Source organism: Ceratotherium simum, chromosome 3 (assembly GCF_057802395.1).
Source record: "Ceratotherium simum simum isolate JZ-2026a chromosome 3, ASM5780239v1, whole genome shotgun sequence".
NCBI lineage: Eukaryota > Metazoa > Chordata > Mammalia > Perissodactyla > Rhinocerotidae > Ceratotherium > Ceratotherium simum.
This window is the reverse complement of record NC_141902.1, coordinates 40,621,226-40,640,036: the sequence shown is the minus strand read 5'-3', so window position 1 is coordinate 40,640,036 and position 18,811 is coordinate 40,621,226. Positions and strand designations below refer to the sequence as shown.

Below are 18,811 nucleotides of genomic sequence, written 5' to 3'. Positions count from 1 at the left end.
GGACCACAGGTATACGAACTCTTTGGAAAGATCAAGTAATAGAAGGAAACTGAGTACAAATGGGGCCCCACCTTACATGGAAGCAAACTGCCAGACACATGTTTGAGCAGGTGCTCAAAAAATAAATGTTAATAGAATGAACAGATATATGCATGAATGAATGGAGTTTTTAGGTCATTTATTCCTTCAGTGAACATCACTTGAGCCCAGCTTAGGCTAAGATGGGTTGGCAAACTTTTTCTGTAAAAGGCCAGATAGTAAGTATTTTAGGCTTTATAGGCCATATGGTCTCTGTTGCAACTACTCAGTTCTGCCATCGTAGAGTGAAAGCAGCCATAGACGATTCATAAATAAATGAGCATGGCTGTGATCCAATAACATTTTATTTCACTGGAAACTCTGATGGCAGGCTGTAGTTTGCCGACCTCAAGCTACAGAATCAAAAAGACCTGGGTTCAAATCCCAGGTCATTCTTTAACTAGCTATGTGACAAGGCAAGCAACAATATAATCAATATATCTAATCAACATCAATCAATATATCAACATAAACAATCTCTCTAATCATTCAGTTTCCTCATCTATGAGGCAGGGATAAAAACAGTAGTCATCTCATGAGTTGTTGCAAGGATTAGTGTGAGTTCAACAATAGAGTGTGTGGCACACAGCATGCACTCAGTAAATCATTATTTTTTTGTTTTGTTATTATTTTGTTGTCGGTCTCTCCCCACTGTAATGTAAGCTCCCTAAGAGCAGGGACCTGTTTTGTTCCCTGCTGTATTCCCAGCACCTGCAGCAGTGCCTGGCACATGTGAGTGCTCAGAACTAGACGGATGGATGGATGGATGGATGGGAGGGTGAGTAGGTGAGCTAGGCACAGGATGTATAGGCTCTCTAGAAGAATATTAGAAATAAATAAAACATAGTCTCCAAGGAGCTTGCAGTTTAGTATGGGGGAGAAGACCTACTAAACATGATTGTAGTTAGGAAAAAGGATGATAGAAAATAGAGAAAGCTAAGGCCAAAGAATCTACTGCAGGGAAGGTGGGGGCAAAGGATCTTCTGAAAGAAACTCTTCAGAAGCTGCCAGCACTTTCCAGAGTTCAGAACCTTTAATTCTGGAAATATCTGTGGATTCATCCCCACCTTCTGATATCAGAAAGCATAATGCCAGAGCCAATACCTTGGAGAGATGTACATTACAGAAAAACTCAGGTTTTCCTTAGCCATCTTTTAGGCTCTCACTCATTCTGCCTTTGGATGGTTCTGATTCACACCTCCATCAATTTAGGACAACACTGGAATTAAAACAAAAATGGAGGTGAAGTAAAGCCTCCTTGAGGCCAGAAGGAAATAGACAAAGTTTACCAAAAAAGTGTCCTAAGGAGCAAGCTTGCTGTCTTAAATCTGGTCTAAAGCTGATTTCTTCTTTGGTTCCAGTGAGGATTTCTCTCTGAAGACGAGTTCTCCTGACTTCATTTAGGACCCGTCTCTCTCTAACCTGATGACTAACTGAATTACCATGGGGGCAGAAACAGCAGCAGGCCCTCAGTCAGGAGGCCCACCTTGATTCTGATTACCGTGTCACCTCAGACAAGTCACTCTACATCTCTGGACTTCAGTTTCAGCTATAAAATGAGAGAATTAGGCTCTATAACTCCTGTTCTGAGGCTCTGAGATTGGGTAACCCAACTAGCCTGCCTCTCAGGAGCTGGCTGGGTTGGGCCGCTCCAGCGGGCTGATCTCTTGCCTGGCAACACAGTGGCCTTTGTGGCATTGCCTCAGGCAACAAGATAGTCTTCCATAGGCCCATGTGTGGCAGGGGAGAACATGCCAGAGTCTCTTGGGAATAGGTCTAAGGATGCTCTGAGTCATATGGGATATATTTTCATGACCAACAACACTGAGTTGTTGGTTACCTCCTTAAATGAACAAAACATGGAGCTTGATGGAAGCCACTGTTGCAGAAAAGGGAGGAGGGACCCCTAATACAACTCTCTCCCTGAAGCTATCAGTTGATTCTTTCATGAGCTCATCTCTTCTTGTCCTCTGACGACTGTGGTTTGTTTCTTTAGGATGTTGACTTGCCCCTACTCCTCCCCACTCCACCCCCCACCCCAGTTGCTGCACCATTGCCTGACAATGTTCCCATGGCCTTACCCTTGACCTCCCTATAGCTGTCCTACCTCTAGAAGTCTGAAGAAACCCCACCCACCAGCAGTGGAAAGCCTTGTTTCCTTTCCAGCTCACCTGAGGCACCTGTCATGCACCCATCAATAAAGATGCCTCATAAAGATGGTGGTTCTCGGTGTGAGGAGGAGCATGTCCCTCTTGAGTAGGAAGAGAGCAAATCAGAAGCTCTAGAAGGGCTTTTTCACATCCAGGAGCGCACACATACACGGATTCTGACATGCTCCCCTGGGGGATGTTCTCCTCACCGCCACATTGAGAATCACGGCCCAGAGCCTTGTTGTCCCTTTGAAATATCTCCTTTAGTCCAGTATATGCTGTCCCTGAATTTTGGACACAGACCAGCAGAAAGGTATGGGAGGAGTGATGTATGAACTCAGGCCCAGGGAGTGATCAGTGAGTAAAGGGCAAAAGGTTTGCTTCCACATCCTGCCCAAGCCCATGGAAGGTGGGAGTTGGAGCAGTGAGAGGCAAAAAAGCACTCTCCCCCTCTCCTCTCCCTCTCTCCTCCTCGCCTCTCTCCCACACACCATGTGAATCACTCTCCCCCTCTTCCCCTCTCCCCGTTATACCCCTCAGCTCCTTCATACCCTTCATCCCTCTCTCCTCTCCCGCTCTCCCTCTGCCCCTGTCCTCCACACACCATGTGGCATTTCACTGTGGGAAGCAGAGTGAAGACAAGCTTGATTTGGTAGATCCATTTTAATTATTCACTCTGCATGATGTCTTTTTCTTTTGAGTTTTTCTTGGCAAACATTGGGGCAGAGTGGGGTTGATGGTGATGGCTGGGGTGAGGAGGGGAGTTCTCATTACTTCCAGACTACAATATTCACTCACCTTCCCTTTGGTTTGAGGAGGGCAGTCCATCCTAATGTGGTTAGAAGGATGCTTTTGAATTTTCTTAGGAGTGTTTCTTAAACTTTAATTTATATACAAATCACCTGGGGATCTTGTTAAACTGATTCAGTAGGTCTAGGGTGGGCCTAATAGTCTCCATTTCCCATAAGCTCCCAGATGATGCTGATGCCCCTGATCTGTGGACCACACTCTGAGTAGCAAGGCCTTAGGACAGAAGAGGGTTTGATCGCTCCTTCATTTCTGTTATTAATGACTTGAATCACCAAGTCCAAGGCTCTCAGAGTCACCTGCTGGCACTCCTTCCTGCCCCACCCCCGAAGTTACACTGTCAATGGTCCTTTTTCTCTTGAGCATTTTCATATGATCAAGTGGGCATGGAATACTCTGTTTTAATCTTCAGCCTGAAAACAGAAGCAATGGAAATCTCTAGTTGTCCAGGGAGGACCCAATTTCTTTTAGTTCAGACTGACAGAATTTAAGGGAATTTTACTACATTTCCATTACTGCCCTAGGAATGCTGTAGTTGTCTATGGCTGTCTAACGAAGTGCCATACAACTTAGCTTTAAAAAACAAGCATTTAATATCACAGCTTCTGTGGGTCAGGAATTCAGGAGCAACTTAGCTGGGTGGTTCTGGCTCAGGGTCTCTCATGGGATTGCAGTCAAGAGGCTGGCAGTGGCTGTAGTCATCTGAAGGCTTGACTGGAGGATTCACTTCCAAGATGGTGTACTTTCATGGCTGTTAGCAGAAAGCTTCAGTTTCTTACCTCATGGACCTTTCTATAGGGCTGCTTAAGCATCCTCAAGCAGAATGAGTGATCCAAGAGAAAAAGAGAACAAGGAGGAAGCTGCAGTGACGTTATGACCTAGTCTCAGATGTCAGACACTATCACTTCTGCTTTATTCTGTTTGTTAGAAGTGAGTCACTAGGTCCAACCCACACTCAAAGGGAGGGAATTAAGCTCTACCTCTGGGAATGAGGAGTATTGCAGAATTTGTGGTCATATTTTTAAACTACCACAGATGCCCCATGGCCAAGGAGCCACTGTGGTAGGTGACTCACTCAAGCATGATACTCCTGGCTTTTGCTCTTCTTAGGGGACCTGTGAGGTTATGAACATCAGAGACCCCACTCCTTATAAAGACATTTCAAAATGGAAAGTCAACAATTCCATCCCACTGCGATAGGGTCCACCCAACTACTTGTGAAACTACGAAGCAGTTATACTGCAAGGAGGGCAGTATAATATAGTGATTAAGAGCCAACCTCAGGAGTCTTAACAGTTCTGAATTTGAATCCTGGCTCTGCCACTTACCAGTGGTGTGCCCATGAGATAATCACTTAAGCCTCAGTTTCTTTATCTTAAAAAAAGGGGATAATAACAGTACCTATGTCAAAGTGTTATGTGAGAATTAGATGAGTACTGCATGTAAAGTGCATCACACTGGGACTGGCAGTAATTTCTCAATACATGTCAGCTACTATTAGCTGTCGTTCTTGAGATCTTCCTTCCACCTGAGGGGAGAGCTTTCTATATTGGAAGAAATGCTAGTCACAAGTTTCTACTCTTCTTTCACCAGTGCATCTTCTTCCCTTATTCAAATTCTGAGAGGTCTGGTCAACCTCTGCCCATAATTGAAGGCTGTTCCACACACAGACAGATTCTCTTGGCAAGCCAAGGCAGAACTCTTCCTTGGGCTCGTTCCCTCACCCACCGTTCCACTTCTTAAGAAGGAACATCAGCCAGAGTCCAAGGCAGAGAGAGACCCAGGCCCTTACGACACAGATTTCTTCTTCCACACTGAATTGACGGGGGCTGGCTCCTTCCAAAGTCCAGCACTCAGGGGGACAATGCTTTTACCAGGAAGCGCCACTTCTGTTATGAGCTACAGAAGGAAACTGACAGGATGTTTTGAATTGAACCTCAAATCAGTTCAGGGCAAAGTACTTGAAAGCAGGGAAATGGAAAATGTTCTGTGGTATTTTTTGAGATTTTTTAAAAAATATATATTAAAAGTGTCCTCGCAAAGATTTTGATAGGCTTATATTACATATTTATGTCTTAAAGCAATCAAAGAAATCCTTTCTAGTTCACTGTCTGTCTTCTCTCCAGGTATTTAGTCTTCCTGCAGATCAAAAGGGATCTCTACCACGGCCGCCTCCTCTGTAAAACATCAGATGCTGCCTTGTTAGCAGCTTATATCCTTCAAGGTAATGACTTTTGACAGGATAAATTTGCCTTTTGTGCTAAGTACTGATTACATTATTTCAGTTACCACAGATGACTACTTCTTGGATATGAACAGTATCTAACTTGAAGCAGAGTCTGAGTGAGAGGACTTTGCCTGGACTCCCTAGACCCAGAAAGCTCAGACCAATCCACCCTAAACTGCTCCTAAGGTCTTTCTGCCAGCCCCTTCAAGTCATTCGGACTCTGTTTTGGGGGTTTTTCCCTGCTTGGTTGATAAAGTTCCTGAGACTCTGGAGAGTAATCTGAATCAATTTTTTCCTATCCTTTCATGTAAATCTCAAAGATGTGAATGAAGCATTTTGGAATTCTGGTATCTATTTCAGAGACCTTTCCATTCAAAGTGCTCAAAGTTGAAAATATTTCCAAATGACAACCACATTTCCTGACATGCCAATAAGGTAGAGTTGAGTCTGTACCCAGCTGATACCCAGACTGGCTTTTTTGCAAAACAGTAGGAAAGGTATACACTCTTCATATATGATCCCTTCTCCTTTCATGAAATGAGGGGACTCCTAAGTGCCTCTTCCTAGACTTCTCTTAGTCCTTAGGCTTGAAAATTTCACTGGATTGTTTTGGATATAGCACAAAAATCATGAAGTTTCCATCAAAGAATCTGAACTCTTAATTGGAAATCTGTGACCTCCAGGAAGCTACTTTGTGAAGAGAACCTGGAAAATTCTTGCCAATAAGAAACCAAAGTTCTTCTGGCAAGAGAAATATCACAGCTATATTAAGAATGTAAAAGTCAGGGCCGGCCCAGTGGCATAGCAGTTGGGTTCGCGCATTCTACTTCGGTGGCCTGGGGTTCGCTGTTTCGGATCCTAGGCGCGGACCTACTCACCGCTCATCCAGCCATGCTGAAGCGGTGTCCCACAAAGAAGAACTAGAAGGACCTACAAGTAGGATATACAACTATGTACTGGGGTTTTGGGGAGAAAAAAGAGGAAGATTGGCAACAGATATTAGGTCAGGGCGAATCTTCCTCAAAAAAAAAAATAAAAGATTGTAAAAGTCAGCCCATTGCAACTTTAACTTCTGAGACTCCTGTTTTTTAAAAAATCACCTAAACGGGAAGTCTAGAAGGTGCTTGCCAACTCTAAGGTACCCAAAGATGCCCCTTTTTTTTTTTTTTTTTTTTTTTGGTGAGGAAGATCAGCCCTGTGCTAACATCTGCCAATCCTCCTTTTTTTTTTTTTTTGCCGAGGAAGACTGGCCTTGGGCTAACATCCATGCCCATCTTCCTCCACTTTATATGGGACACCGCCACAGCATGGCTTGCCAAGCAGTGTGTCGGTGCGCGCCTGGGATCTGAACCAGCGAACTGCAGGCCACCGCAGTGGAGCGCGCACACTTAACTGCTTGCACCACCGGGCCAGCCTCGCCCCTTTCGTTTTCAAAAGAAAACTTGGTCTGGTCTAAGTGAAATTTTAAACTCTAGCCTTTCCTTTACTTTTACCCTAACAACCGTAATGAATTTTTCTTTTTTTTTCTTTAAAGAAGTAATTGAGGGCCGGCCCCGTGGCTTGGTGGTTAAGTGAGCGCGCTCCGCTGCTGGCGACCCGGGTTCGGATCCCGGGCTCGCACCGACGCGCTGCTTCTCCGGCCATGCTGAGGCCGCGTCCCACATGCAGCAACTAGAAGGATGTGCAGCTATGACACACAACTATCTACTGGGGCTTTGGGGGGAAAAATAAATAAATAAAATCTTTAAAGAAGTAATTGATGTCCAACATTGATGTTTTCCACTTGGAGCTTTCAAAATAAAACCATAATAAATGACTCCGTGGCTCAAGGTCACTCCAGACTTTAGGCCCAGGGAAGCCTTTAGTCTCTTGCTAAATGATAAAAATTCCAAGTTATTTGGAAGGCACAATGAGTAGATTTGTGCCACAAGTACAATATTCAGCTGTGAGAATAGGGCATATGTTCCTCTTAATATTTACTCCTCCCTCAAGATTCCTCATCTGCACTGGTTGTGGTTCTCACTAGGGAAGGAGAAAGGACAACCACAAAGCAGCTGGAACTTCTTAACATACTTCCTCTTAACATACCCACCCTGTTCCCTGTGGAGTGCTTCATGTGGAGAAAGCTGGGTCCTGACCTGGGAACACATTGTGGGGAGCACCACGGGTCACCACCCCTGAGTTCACTGATCTAAGAGCTCAGCAGCTTTAGGGATGGGCTCTCTGAATGGCAGGAGGAGAAAGCCTTACCCCCCACAGGGAACTGAGAAGTCAGCCTTAGGAGCCGGTACTCCAGAACTCAATGGCACTTTCTAGTTACAGCCGGTCTTCCCCCTCTGCAGTCTTCTCCAAGGGGCCTGGCACCTGGTCAGCCCTCAGTGAATATTTATTCAGATTTATTCATTTGATTTGATTTGATTTAGACTGAGAGTTGAGTTCTGAGTTTGGGTCATGGCTCATTCATCAATTTGCTGTGTCCCTGCTAAAATCCTCAAAACAAGATTTAGACTTCTGATCTGGCTCAGACCCAAGAGGTTCTGTCTTCCTGATCAAGCTTACAGTTTCCTGTGCTGCCACAAAGAGCATTGCTCCCAGGCCCTCTTCTCACGGCTGAATGGATGAGGATCGTGGTGCAGGCTTCTGCTCTTTTATTGTAAATTCACTTGTGGTGACCTTAGAACACAGGGTCAGCTCTATTGTCTCTGCTTAGACTTGATATCAACCAAGTGTGCACACCTGGGGAAACAAAGGTGGGCATGCTCCTGAGGGGCAGGCCCTCTGCCTGACCCAGAGCCTTGCTCAGGATCCACTGTTCTCTGTAAATCTGGTGCGCGCTTTGGCTTTTGCTCTGTGTGTTAATCTCTTGTTGCTTTGCCAGTGATGATTTACCTATCTCCATAAGTGTTTTCCTCTACTTTCATTTTGCAAGCGGAGATTGGGGATTATGACCCAGGGAAACACCCCGAAGGCTACAGCTCCAAGTTCCAGTTTTTCCCTAAACATTCAGAGAAGCTGGAAAGGAAAATTGCTGAGATTCACAAGACAGAACTCAGGTGCGTGACACTTGGTTCAGGCCCAGGACACTGTCTTCTCCACACACAGCTTGAGCACAAAGGCTTTGCTCTGTGTCCTCTGCTCCCGCAGACCCAGCCTTCCCGACCCTGGGATGCACCACATTCAGTGATCCGCCGACAGCACAACTCAAGCCCTGTGGGCTTACTCTCCAAGAAGAGTGGTGTAGGCTGAGGCTTAAAGGCAAGAGGGTGGTTTTAAGGAAAATGGAGAGAGATTGGCCTCTGAAAGGTATTTGCTTCACTAGGATAAAGGAAGAGACAGAGAGAAGAAGCATGAACTGGGGAAAAGGAAAAGAAAAACATAAAAAACAGCAGAAGAGAAAAAAGATAAGAGGAGTTTAGTGGGGATGTGAAAAATGGGCAAGCTCCCGCCCTCAGTCTGTCACAGTGTGACAGGGTCAGTGGATGGGACTGTGCAGGGCTGGCCTGATTCATAAATGCCATGGGTGTCCTATGAGCACCTGGTTTGGGGGCTGTGTCTTCAGTACTGCATCACTCCACCCCATACCCCTGCAGGGAAGGAAGGGGGAAGCAGCTGGAAGCAGGAGGCTTGTCCTCCTCAGATTCTCTGAGTTCACTCAGAATATGCCAAGTTCCATAAAATAGCATTCATACATCCTTTCACCCATATGAAATAAGATTTTCTACAAAGATTGATTTTAAAAAACGACAATAGGGTGTTTGGGCTCCACTTTGTGTGGCATGCTGGAGTACAGATTCCCCAAACTGATAAACCATGAAGAAAAAGGTTGGGTATAAAATGCCGTGTTGTAAAATAAAACATGCCATCATATTAATACATTACAGTTTTTTAAAAATCTTTTAAAATTTTTGTGTAACTATCTTTCTGAGAAAGGACAATGCCCAAGGGGGTGAAAAAAATATTTCTAATGATAATATTAAGCTTAAACTAGTTTCTACCCTGACCCCTTGATCTCCCCCAAAACACAAAAAACAAAAAGCTTCACCTTCACTCAAAGATTTTACCAACAAATACATCACCAAAACCTCCTTAGCCTTTGTAAACAGACTTCCTGCCCACCGTGGGTGGCAGGACTGGTTCCCACCCTCCCAGAGGAAAATGGAGACACCTATTGGAGGTGGAATCCTAGCCGCCAGCTGGCGAGGCCTTTCCAGCTCCGGCTGGTCTCCTCCCATCACTCTGTTAGGGAAATAGCGGCCCCTTGTGGTAAAAGTCAGAATAACCATGGACCTGTGTGAAGGCTCACGGTTTATTCAAAGGAGAGATCAGGGATGTGCTGGGACAGCCGGGAGGCACTGCCAGGAGGGTTTTAGGAGATGTCAGAGCAATGGGGACAGTCCCTCAGAAACCTAGTAGAAGGCAGGGGATCCCCCAGGAAATGATGCCCACTCTGAGGGCCCCGGAGGTTTGAGCCAACTCCAGGGGTGAATGGAGCCCACGAGGCCCGCCGGCCTCCAGACAGGAAATGAGGAAGCTCCCTGGAAGGGGTAGCGGTGCTCAGCTGCCTCTGGTGCCTGGCCCTTTGCCTACCGCACAAGCATTTCCCAAACACCTTGCCTGTGTCTCAGGTGCACTGATGGACGTAGGAGCCTATGGGCAGCATAATGCCGGCTTCCACAAGTACTACTTCCACAGGTTCAGCCTTGTCTTCATGATGTAAAAACGTGTCTGTGTTTCCTTTCTCCAACTCTAACATGAGTTCCTTGAGGGCCCAGACTGTGCACTATATTTCTTGGTATATTTTGCAATGAGCAGCACAGAGCCTGGCACATAAAGGTGCTGATTGATTGATGCCTCTCCAGAGGGACACTAGAAGGAATATGGCCTGCTCCTCCCTTGGGTTGGCTTGTTTCCTGCCCTGCCATATTCCTGGAGGCAAACGATGAACTTAGAAATGAGCAACCTGCAGTCTTGCCCACCAGCCATCAGAGTTGTTGCTGGCTTCGTAAGCATCCCCCCGGCTCCTCACACCGAAGCCAACTCCACATCTGTCTCAGTACGTCTGCCTCTCCAGGGCTCTGGCCCCTGAGGGAGCCTGATGGTGATACTGCCACTGGTTCTGTGTTGAACTCGTCAACGCACCTGCTCAAGAGGCAGCCGGGAGGGGGATGATGCTAAAGGCCCCTTCAGATTGCTTGGTGCAAGGGCTGGTTTCTTCCTTTTCTGCTTGTTTCCTTTTCATAGTCATCACCATGTGGACAAACAGAGCTACTGGGGAGTCTGGGGAGCTCAGCACTGTCTCCTACTGCATCTTGTCACCCTTCATTCCCATGTTCCCTTTTGGTAAAGGAAGAGGGTTAGGCAGTACCAGCAAGATATACAGGCCCCTTTGTATTTCAGTCTAGATCAGATCACAGACGAGAAACCCATGGCCTGCAGCCAGCCTACAAATGTGTTTTGTTTGCCCCCGTAGTATTTAAAATTGTGAAACACCACATAAAGATTAGTATCTCTGACTTCTCTTAAAAAATCACATCTAGCAATGCTGGGCCCTGAATTCCCACATGACTATGATCTTGGAACTGAGGAGCAGCTGCTCTCATTAGATGGGGTAACAGTCCTGAATTTGCCACAGTCCCCACCACTTCCTATTGTTACACTGAGCCCATGTCATTCATTATGTAGCCTGCCTCACTCTAAAGACATCTGAGTTTTTGACCCTAGACAGGAGTCTCTGAAGTTCGTCCTAGAACAGAGCAGGGAGCACACTCTATGGAAAAATTGGAGTGTGAGACTCACCCTGAGCACTTCTTAATAGTGAGTTTACCTCAGGGGAACCTGTAGGGACAGGAAACCCTGAAATGATCTCGTTTTTTATATTCCAGTGGTCAAACACCAGCAACATCAGAGCTGAACTTTTTAAGAAAAGCACAGACACTGGAGACATACGGGGTAGACCCTCACCCATGTAAGGTAAGATCCCCATGGTCAGAGACTGCGCTGACCTTGCCTCCTCTAGAGGGCGACAGGAGGGAGGGACCATATGCCTGCGCCATCCGGCCCTTCAATATCTGAATGATTGGCTCTTTAAGTGACATGCCAGAGAAAATGTCTCATTTTGGAAACTCCTCTGGATTCCACGTTGCATAATTTTTTGGTGCCAATCAATGTCGGAGGGTCCGAGACAAAATCAATCTGAATAACAGATCTGAAACTGGGGCCCCACTTTGGCAGCAGTGGGTAATGTGGTGGAAATGAAGAGAGGAGGAATGTGGAAGGCCCCCCACAGGGAATGATCAGAGACAGCTCAGCGGACTGCCCACCCTTCCCTGACCCGTAATCTAGTTTCTTTCCAAGAGTGGGTTTTATTGACTGCGGCAGCATAAGTCACTGTGCGGAACTGCAGTGGAGTGGCATTTAATTCCATTATGCGCTGTGAGGGCGAGACGAGAACCAGCCGGGGAGGCTCTGCCCAGAGGAAACCTCTGTAATTACTCACAAGTGGCATTTGGGAGATGAGCTCAAGCCGCCACAGTCACTGCGGACAGCAGTGGAGACCTGTGGCCTCTTCCTATCTCTGCATGGCCTCCTCTTCCTCTCCACATCCCAGTTGCTTTGACACTCCTGGTCTCTGCCTCAGTTTCTCCAAATTTTTGCCTCTCTCTTTCCACAACTGGAGGGGGCCCAGTACCACCAGTAAAACTAAATGGGACCAGGAGGACACTGACCCTTTCTTTCTAACAGGTGAGGGGACACCATAAATTTCCAACAAAAATTAAAAGAACAGAATAGAAACCAGGGAACCCAGTGATGTGGGGGCAGCGTTGCATTTCCCTTGGCCCCCTGGTCAGGTGATGGTGATCTATTCTTGCATAAAATTTAATGCTGAAACTTCAAATATGAACTTTGAGAACATTCTGGCACTCAGAAACTCTGGTCACCTTCCCCACCCCTTGGTTCCCTATCCACCAGCACAACCTACTGCTAGATAACCCCTGTGTTCTTGGGGGCCAGCACTGTCAGAAAACACATTCATGCCTGTTTACACCAAAAAAAGTGACATATGGATATTTACAAATGAATTAGCAAAGCTTCCTAAATAAAGCCCACTGCATAACAGATGTAGTTTAACCTCCATAAATTTCTCAGATTCTGTCGGCAGGGGGCCTGCATAGGACTGAAGAGAGCTTTGGAGTCAGGTGGCCTCGGCTTCACTACTGGTCTTCTACTGATAAGGGGGCCTTTGGAGGCTTCTCTGAGCCTTGCTTTCCTCATCTGTGTGAAAGTACACAGTAGGTACTCAATAACTATGCTCCCTGAACTGCTGAGTCACTTCAGGACCTTGAAAAACATAGCTGCCTAAAGATAGATATGGTCATCAGAAGGTGCCAGGTCACCTCTGAGTTTGACTCCAAACCTACCCAGTCCCCTTGAGGCCACACAGAGTGCCCAGCTCTTCAGAGATGGGTCCCTGGGCAGAGCTGTCACCTAACAGCACATAGAGATGGGCGGATAGTGAGCCTGAACACAACTGAGTGGAGGTGGGTAGGGATCTCCACTGTTGCCCATGGCAGTATGGAAGCTACAGTGGTAGCCAGCCTGGTGTCCAGCCCAAATTCACGTGCACCCTAGGAATGTGGGGCTCCTGGCTCAGCCCTGTTTTTCATGAGTTTGTCCATCATTGGACACAGAGGCTGAAGAGGCTGCAGCAAGGAGCCAGCATTCATACCAGGCACTGTGCAACGCCCAATGCCATATAGCCTATCATTTCAACTCCTAGAAGGAAGGAAGGAAGAGACGTTTGTGGCTTGCCTTCCATGGTAGGCCCACTGGAATCCTTTCCCATTATTTTCTCATTTAACCCTCATGCCAGCCCTGGGACGTAGATATTATTCTTCCTGGTTTATAGATAAGAAGACGAAAGTTCCAGGAGGCCACATTTTACAAGGCCTGAGTGATACAGCAAGAATTTCAACTCAAGTCACTTCCCGTGGTTATGTATCTATGAGGAACAGAAGCCCCCAGGAGACTTCCTCTGGGGAGAAGGTGGGACGGTCGTCTCACTGGGTTTCCAGTCCTTGTTGCTGAGCCTTGTACTTCTTGTTCACCCAGGGCCATGTCAGGGTCCTGCAGCAGATTCCATACATGGTCCCTCGGCTCATCTCACTGGGCTCCGGCTCAGGATTTCCTCAGCCTCCTGAGCAAGGAGAACGGTTCGGGAGCCTTTACTCTTGTCTTTAAGTAGAGTCACTTTGGTGATATGCTACCAAGCACTCGCCTTAATGCTGCTACAAAGAGAGCTGAAATAAGCTCTCGGTGTAATAAATACTGATGATTTCTATTAACGGAGAGGCAATTACTGGGCCCAGGGAATCTGGGGCATGCAGCCCTAGGGAGGACAGAAGAAGAGGGATCGTTTTGATAATTAAATGAGAGCAGAACAACACTTGGGCTGAGCTCTGCTCTCCTGGACTGATTAAAAAGCTGCTGTTCTTCCTGTCCACACTGATGGTTTCTTTCGGCCCAGAGTGTCCTTGTCTGGCCCTGGGACCAGGAAGAGGAGATCCTACCAACTCTGGGTGGGACAGCCAAAGGGCTTCAGTAGCTAGCTGGCTTACAATAATACCCAAACTCTGAACTTGCACAAGCTGTGCCGAGCTCCCTGCATCTCCCCTAGCCCCCAACTCCTGGCAGGAGCCCCCAGCAGACCAAGCCTACAGCTGCAGGAGGAGGAGAGTGGAGCAAACCACTGGCAGCCAGTGTTGCCCCTGTTCCCCAGCCCTGACACTTCTCCAACCACAGGAGCCACCATCTTGTTCCTTCCAGGGGGCCCTGGCTCTCCTGCAGGCTCAGACTGTGACCTCCTGCCCTGTTGAGGTTTATGGAGTGGTCAGACCCGTCACAGATACTAGCCTGTACCCAGCCTTATTATGAGTCATGAAGGTGCCATTTATGGAGAGCCTGCATGTGCCAGGCACTTACATACACTGTCTCATTTAATCTTGACAACAACACTGCCAAGAAGATACTGTTGTCCTCTTTTTAAGATAAGAACACTGAGCCTTTGAGGGACTAATAACATGTCCACAGTTACTGGTAAGGACAGTACTGGGACTCGAACTTGGAATTGTCTGAGTCTCAATGCTGTGCTTTCTCAGTTATCATTCATGGTCTCTCTTCTGGAGAGATGGCATTTATTTAGGAACAAAGCAGGACTCACTGCCAATTCTGATAGAGACAAAGACCTATGAGACTACTGAAATCATCATATAATGTAAGTTCACCAAGTGGCTTTATGTCTATTCTGTATAGACCAGGAGAAAACTGAATACAGCAGTATCTGGGGTTAGATCAACCACATAAATAAATTACAGTGTCCTTCCTCTGCCCTTAAAATAGGATCATTAATTTCATAATCCACTACCCAGGATCCTCTCTAAATAAACCCTCCTCCCCCTTTTGAGAAGTTGCCCCTGACTTCAGAGAAACAGAACAAGAAGGAACAGTGATGACTCGCCCTCGTCCTCAGGTGGGCCCCTCTTGGCTGCAGTGAGGGGAGAGTGTTAGGTTTACTGCTGAAATGAAGAACTTGACCAAAGCCACTTAAGTGTCAAGTTTCCATCAAGATTTCCATTTCTGAGCTGTCAGAGGGTGACGCTAAGCCTCTTATGGGGTGCTACCTCCTCATTTCCACTCTAGTTTCTTGTGGCCACGTTTAAGTATATTGAAACTGGGTGCTTTTCGTGAATGACTTAACATAAAGGTTTCCAGCTACGAGCTCTTTCAGGAATGGGCATAAATGTCTGGAAGGGCACATGGAATCTTCTTCCTTAAGGTTTTTTAAGAATAATAGAGGCTTCATCCACCCAGATTGAATTAGATGAAATCATGCTCCAGAGAGGGAACTGGATGAGCCTGAGAGGCGTAACAACCAAAAATGCCGTGGTCTTGACTCTGTCACACCCAGGATGTCCTCTGGGGCTGCAGCAGACAGAAGCCTACTTCACTGTATCCAGAGGTTGAACCTGTGGGGACTGGGCAAAGGTGGCCAGATGTCCCTACTTCTAAGAACCAGTCAGTGCTATGATTCCCAAAAGTCCTTTTCTGGGCAGAGTGATCATCTTAGGGTGAACCTTTGATGATGACATATTGATGCAGGTCAAGTTTGATGGTGGCTTCCCTATGAACGACTCAGTGCAAATCCATCCACTCTCCAAGTAAAACACCACTGGCCATGTCCTGGCAATAAGTCCTTTAGACCATCTCCCTAAAATCAAATGGAAATAATATTTCTCAAAGTATGTATTATTGTCCTCGTTTTACAAATGAGGAAACTGAGGTTCAGAGAAGGTACGTAAGTCGCAGAGTAAATAAGCCCAGAGCTGGAGTCCTAAACCAAGACTGAAGCTCTTTCCACAGGATGAAAAACTGAAAACAAATTTTTTACCTCACAACTGTAGAAGTGAACTAAATTCCTTTGACTGTTATCTGATGTAGAGCGGGGCTGGCGATATCCACTGTGTGGCTGTCAAGACCTGTGTTTTCATTCCACCTCCCAGATCTATTAATGGCTCAGTCCTGGGGGTACTGATTTCATCAGGATGGGAAGGGGCACAGGGAGGAAAGATATACTCCAGCTTGATCAGATGGAAGATCTGAGGAACAGGTTACTACTGTCTGTGTCACTTCTCTCCTCGTCCTCATTTCCTTCTCTTTTTGTCATATAACTTGTCCTTTCACACACAAATCCCAAGGGCAGGCTCACAACGAGAATGACATATTAGATAGAAGAACCTGGGAAAGTTCCAGAGAAGGTGTCAGAGTGGCTGCCTGTGTTTTCCTGCTAGTACAGACGTGAGGTTTGTCGCTGTAATTCTAAGTCTCACTCCTCCCGTGCCAAAGACAAGTAGCAAACACTCCAGCTGCCCTCTGCCCCTGTGGACGCCCAGGTGCCGGGGCCTTGCAGTGGCCTTCATCTGCAACTGTTGCATTGGAAGCAGTATGGAGAATTGTTCTCTTCCTAGGAGAGACTGGATTGGGATTGTTCAAGGTGCTGTTACTTACTGGAATAATGTGGTGTCTAATTGGGGTTTATTCCCAGTTTGCTCCTTGTTCCAAATCAGCCAGTCTCGTCAGGAGAGGCTGTTCCCCTCCAATTCCAATGCCTGCCTTCACTCGGAGGCCAGCCCTGAGGTGTCTGGATGGTACAGATGGACAGTGCCAACCAGGTAACCTGGCCAGCACCGCCCAGCTCATGGAAGGACCTTCTCTCCCCTTTGCTCTGGCCAGAGAGGGGCCTGTCACTGGGATGACTCGCAGATCTCTGTCACAGGCTGTCTCCTTCCCCTCCTGCCCACTTCACTTTCATCCCAAATCCCAAATCTATCACCCAAATCCCTCTTCTCCATGGTCCCCTAACAGTGAAGGACATCTCCCTTTCTACCCCAACTTCCCACACCCTCAGATTTCCTAACTGGCAAAATTTAAACCCATCAACATTAGGAAAAATAGTAAAATGTTAGGTTTTTTTAAAAAAGATTTTGTGTTAAGTTGAACAAACTCAGCTAATGAGTAGCAGCTCTAATAATACTAACAACAACACAACAACTAGCATGTATTGGGTGCCTACGAAGCACAACCTAAGAGGTAGATAATATTATCAACCCTAGTTTTACGAGGAGTCTGAACCACAGAGAAATGAAGGGATCTGGCGAGGTCACACAGGCTGTGAGTGGCAGAGCCAGAACCTGGGCCTGCGTGGTCTGACCCGGAGCCCACGGCACCGTGGTTATGGCACAGGTGCTCTTCTGCCCTGCTTTGCCCACAGGAGTCAGGGGTGCAAGAAGCAGAGGGAGGCCCTTCCTTGCCCACTCCCTGCTTCCCTTCCCTACTCTTTATTTCATGCCGTCCACAGTCTTCTGCAGGCCCGACCCTGTGTTTCCATCCTTCCACCTGTTCTTCCTTCTAGGCCCTTCCTATCTCTCAGTGCTCTCAGAGAGCACTATAAGACACCTTACCCACCTCTACCACACCTGTGCCTTGCCCACTCGTTTTTGCTTACATATGCACCCCCCACTGCAGCCACACTGGCCCCTCTGGCCCACCTCATTATCTTACACCATCATCTGATAAACATTTCCTGCAGGCCTGTTCTATGAGTACAAATAAGGTGACCTCTTCAGCCCCAAGTCTCTGTCTTTTTTCCCCCCCGGGAAAGATTCACCTTGAGCTAACATCTGTTGCCAATCTTCCTCTTTTTTTTTTTTTTTCCTTCCCCAAAGCCCCACTACACAGTTGTATATTCTAGTTGTAGGGCCTTCTAGTTCTTCTATGTGAGCTGCCGCCACAGCATGGCTACTGACAGATGAGTAGTGTGGTTCCGAACCCAGGCAACCGAAGTGGAGCATGCTGAATTTAACTACTAGGCCCTCAGGGCTGGTTCAAGTCTCTGTCTTTCTAAACATACAGTTTTAGGGCTTCCTTGGGTCCTGCCTGCACAGTGAGCAGGAGGCCTCTCGGTGCCCACCCTGTCTGAGGCATGCTGCCTCCCTGTGAGCAGAGCCCTCCCAGGCATTCTCCCCGCAAAAGCCAGTCCCCTGACCCATATCTCTGCCAACTTCCCAGGTTAGGGCTGGTGCCTCTGGCAGGGACCACGTCTGTGTGCAGTGTGGCGCTCAGGTATTAACAACTGCCACCAAGTACTGATGACAGGCAGGAGAAGATCCAGCCCCGTGGCCTCACAGTATCTCTATTTAGGTTATTTTTAAACAGCCCGTTGCTGTGCCCATGGGTTGAATGACATTGTACACTTGCAGCCAAGTGTCGGGGTCACGACAGACCACAAGGAAAGGACAATAATAACAATACATTATTTGGAAATATCTGCAAAACATATAGTTAGTTTGTTCTCTGGTCCCAGATGGTCACACCTGTATCTGTGACTCTAAGAGACAGTTTTAAGGCAAAACCATTTTTCCTGAGGCAAGGCTCAGGAGGCCCTGCAGAGACCTCACTGTTCTTAGCTGAACAGTGAAGATCTTACCAGGGAGGTAAAGCCTGGGTGTGGGAGAGACTAGGAGAGTCCCACAGCCACAGCCCCCACTTGCATGCTTCAGGCCAGGTGTCTGACCCTGACCCCATGGCCCCTTCTGAGCTATGGCCCAGACACCTATCCTACACACGCATTTGACCAGCATCCTGGAGTAATTTTCTGGCCACCTGAACATACTTACACCCTGACAGAGCAGTTTCTCACTTGAGGCCGCCATCACAAAGGAAGCTCCTCAGAGAAAGCATAATCCATCAACCAGCTTTCTGTTCCCCATCCCAGCCCAGAAAATGCATGGTCCTCTTGGAGCTCATTTTCCCATGTGAGGGAACCATGACCTACAGCTTCTGCTGCACCTTCTCCCCTCTTTGCTCAGCAGAACCTCAAGCCTGATGTTTACCAACTGATGGTGACAGGTGACCAGGATGCCTCTTTGTTGGTTCAGGCACCTAGGGCTGGTGATGGCTGTTCCAATTGGTCAGTTGCTTCTTATCTTTTCTTCAG

At 47.2% G+C, this 18,811-nt stretch overlaps 1 protein-coding gene across 7 annotated transcripts in view; it reads left to right on the top strand.

Annotated features, from left to right (window-relative positions):
* The window catches only part of FRMD5 (FERM domain containing 5), a 304,355-nt gene that overhangs the window by 267,648 nt on the left and 17,896 nt on the right, over nucleotides 1–18,811 (top strand). For 6 of the 7 annotated variants that reach the window (XM_087426471.1, XM_087426486.1, XM_014780662.2 and 3 more), the window contains exons 5-7: nucleotides 5,162–5,259; nucleotides 8,192–8,315; nucleotides 11,145–11,232. In XM_087426471.1, the coding sequence (XP_087282597.1) occupies nucleotides 5,162–5,259; nucleotides 8,192–8,315; nucleotides 11,145–11,232 (310 nt within the window). The remainder of the gene's footprint in view (nucleotides 1–5,161; nucleotides 5,260–8,191; nucleotides 8,316–11,144; nucleotides 11,233–18,811) is intronic. The other variant, XM_087426492.1, reaches the window with a different exon arrangement.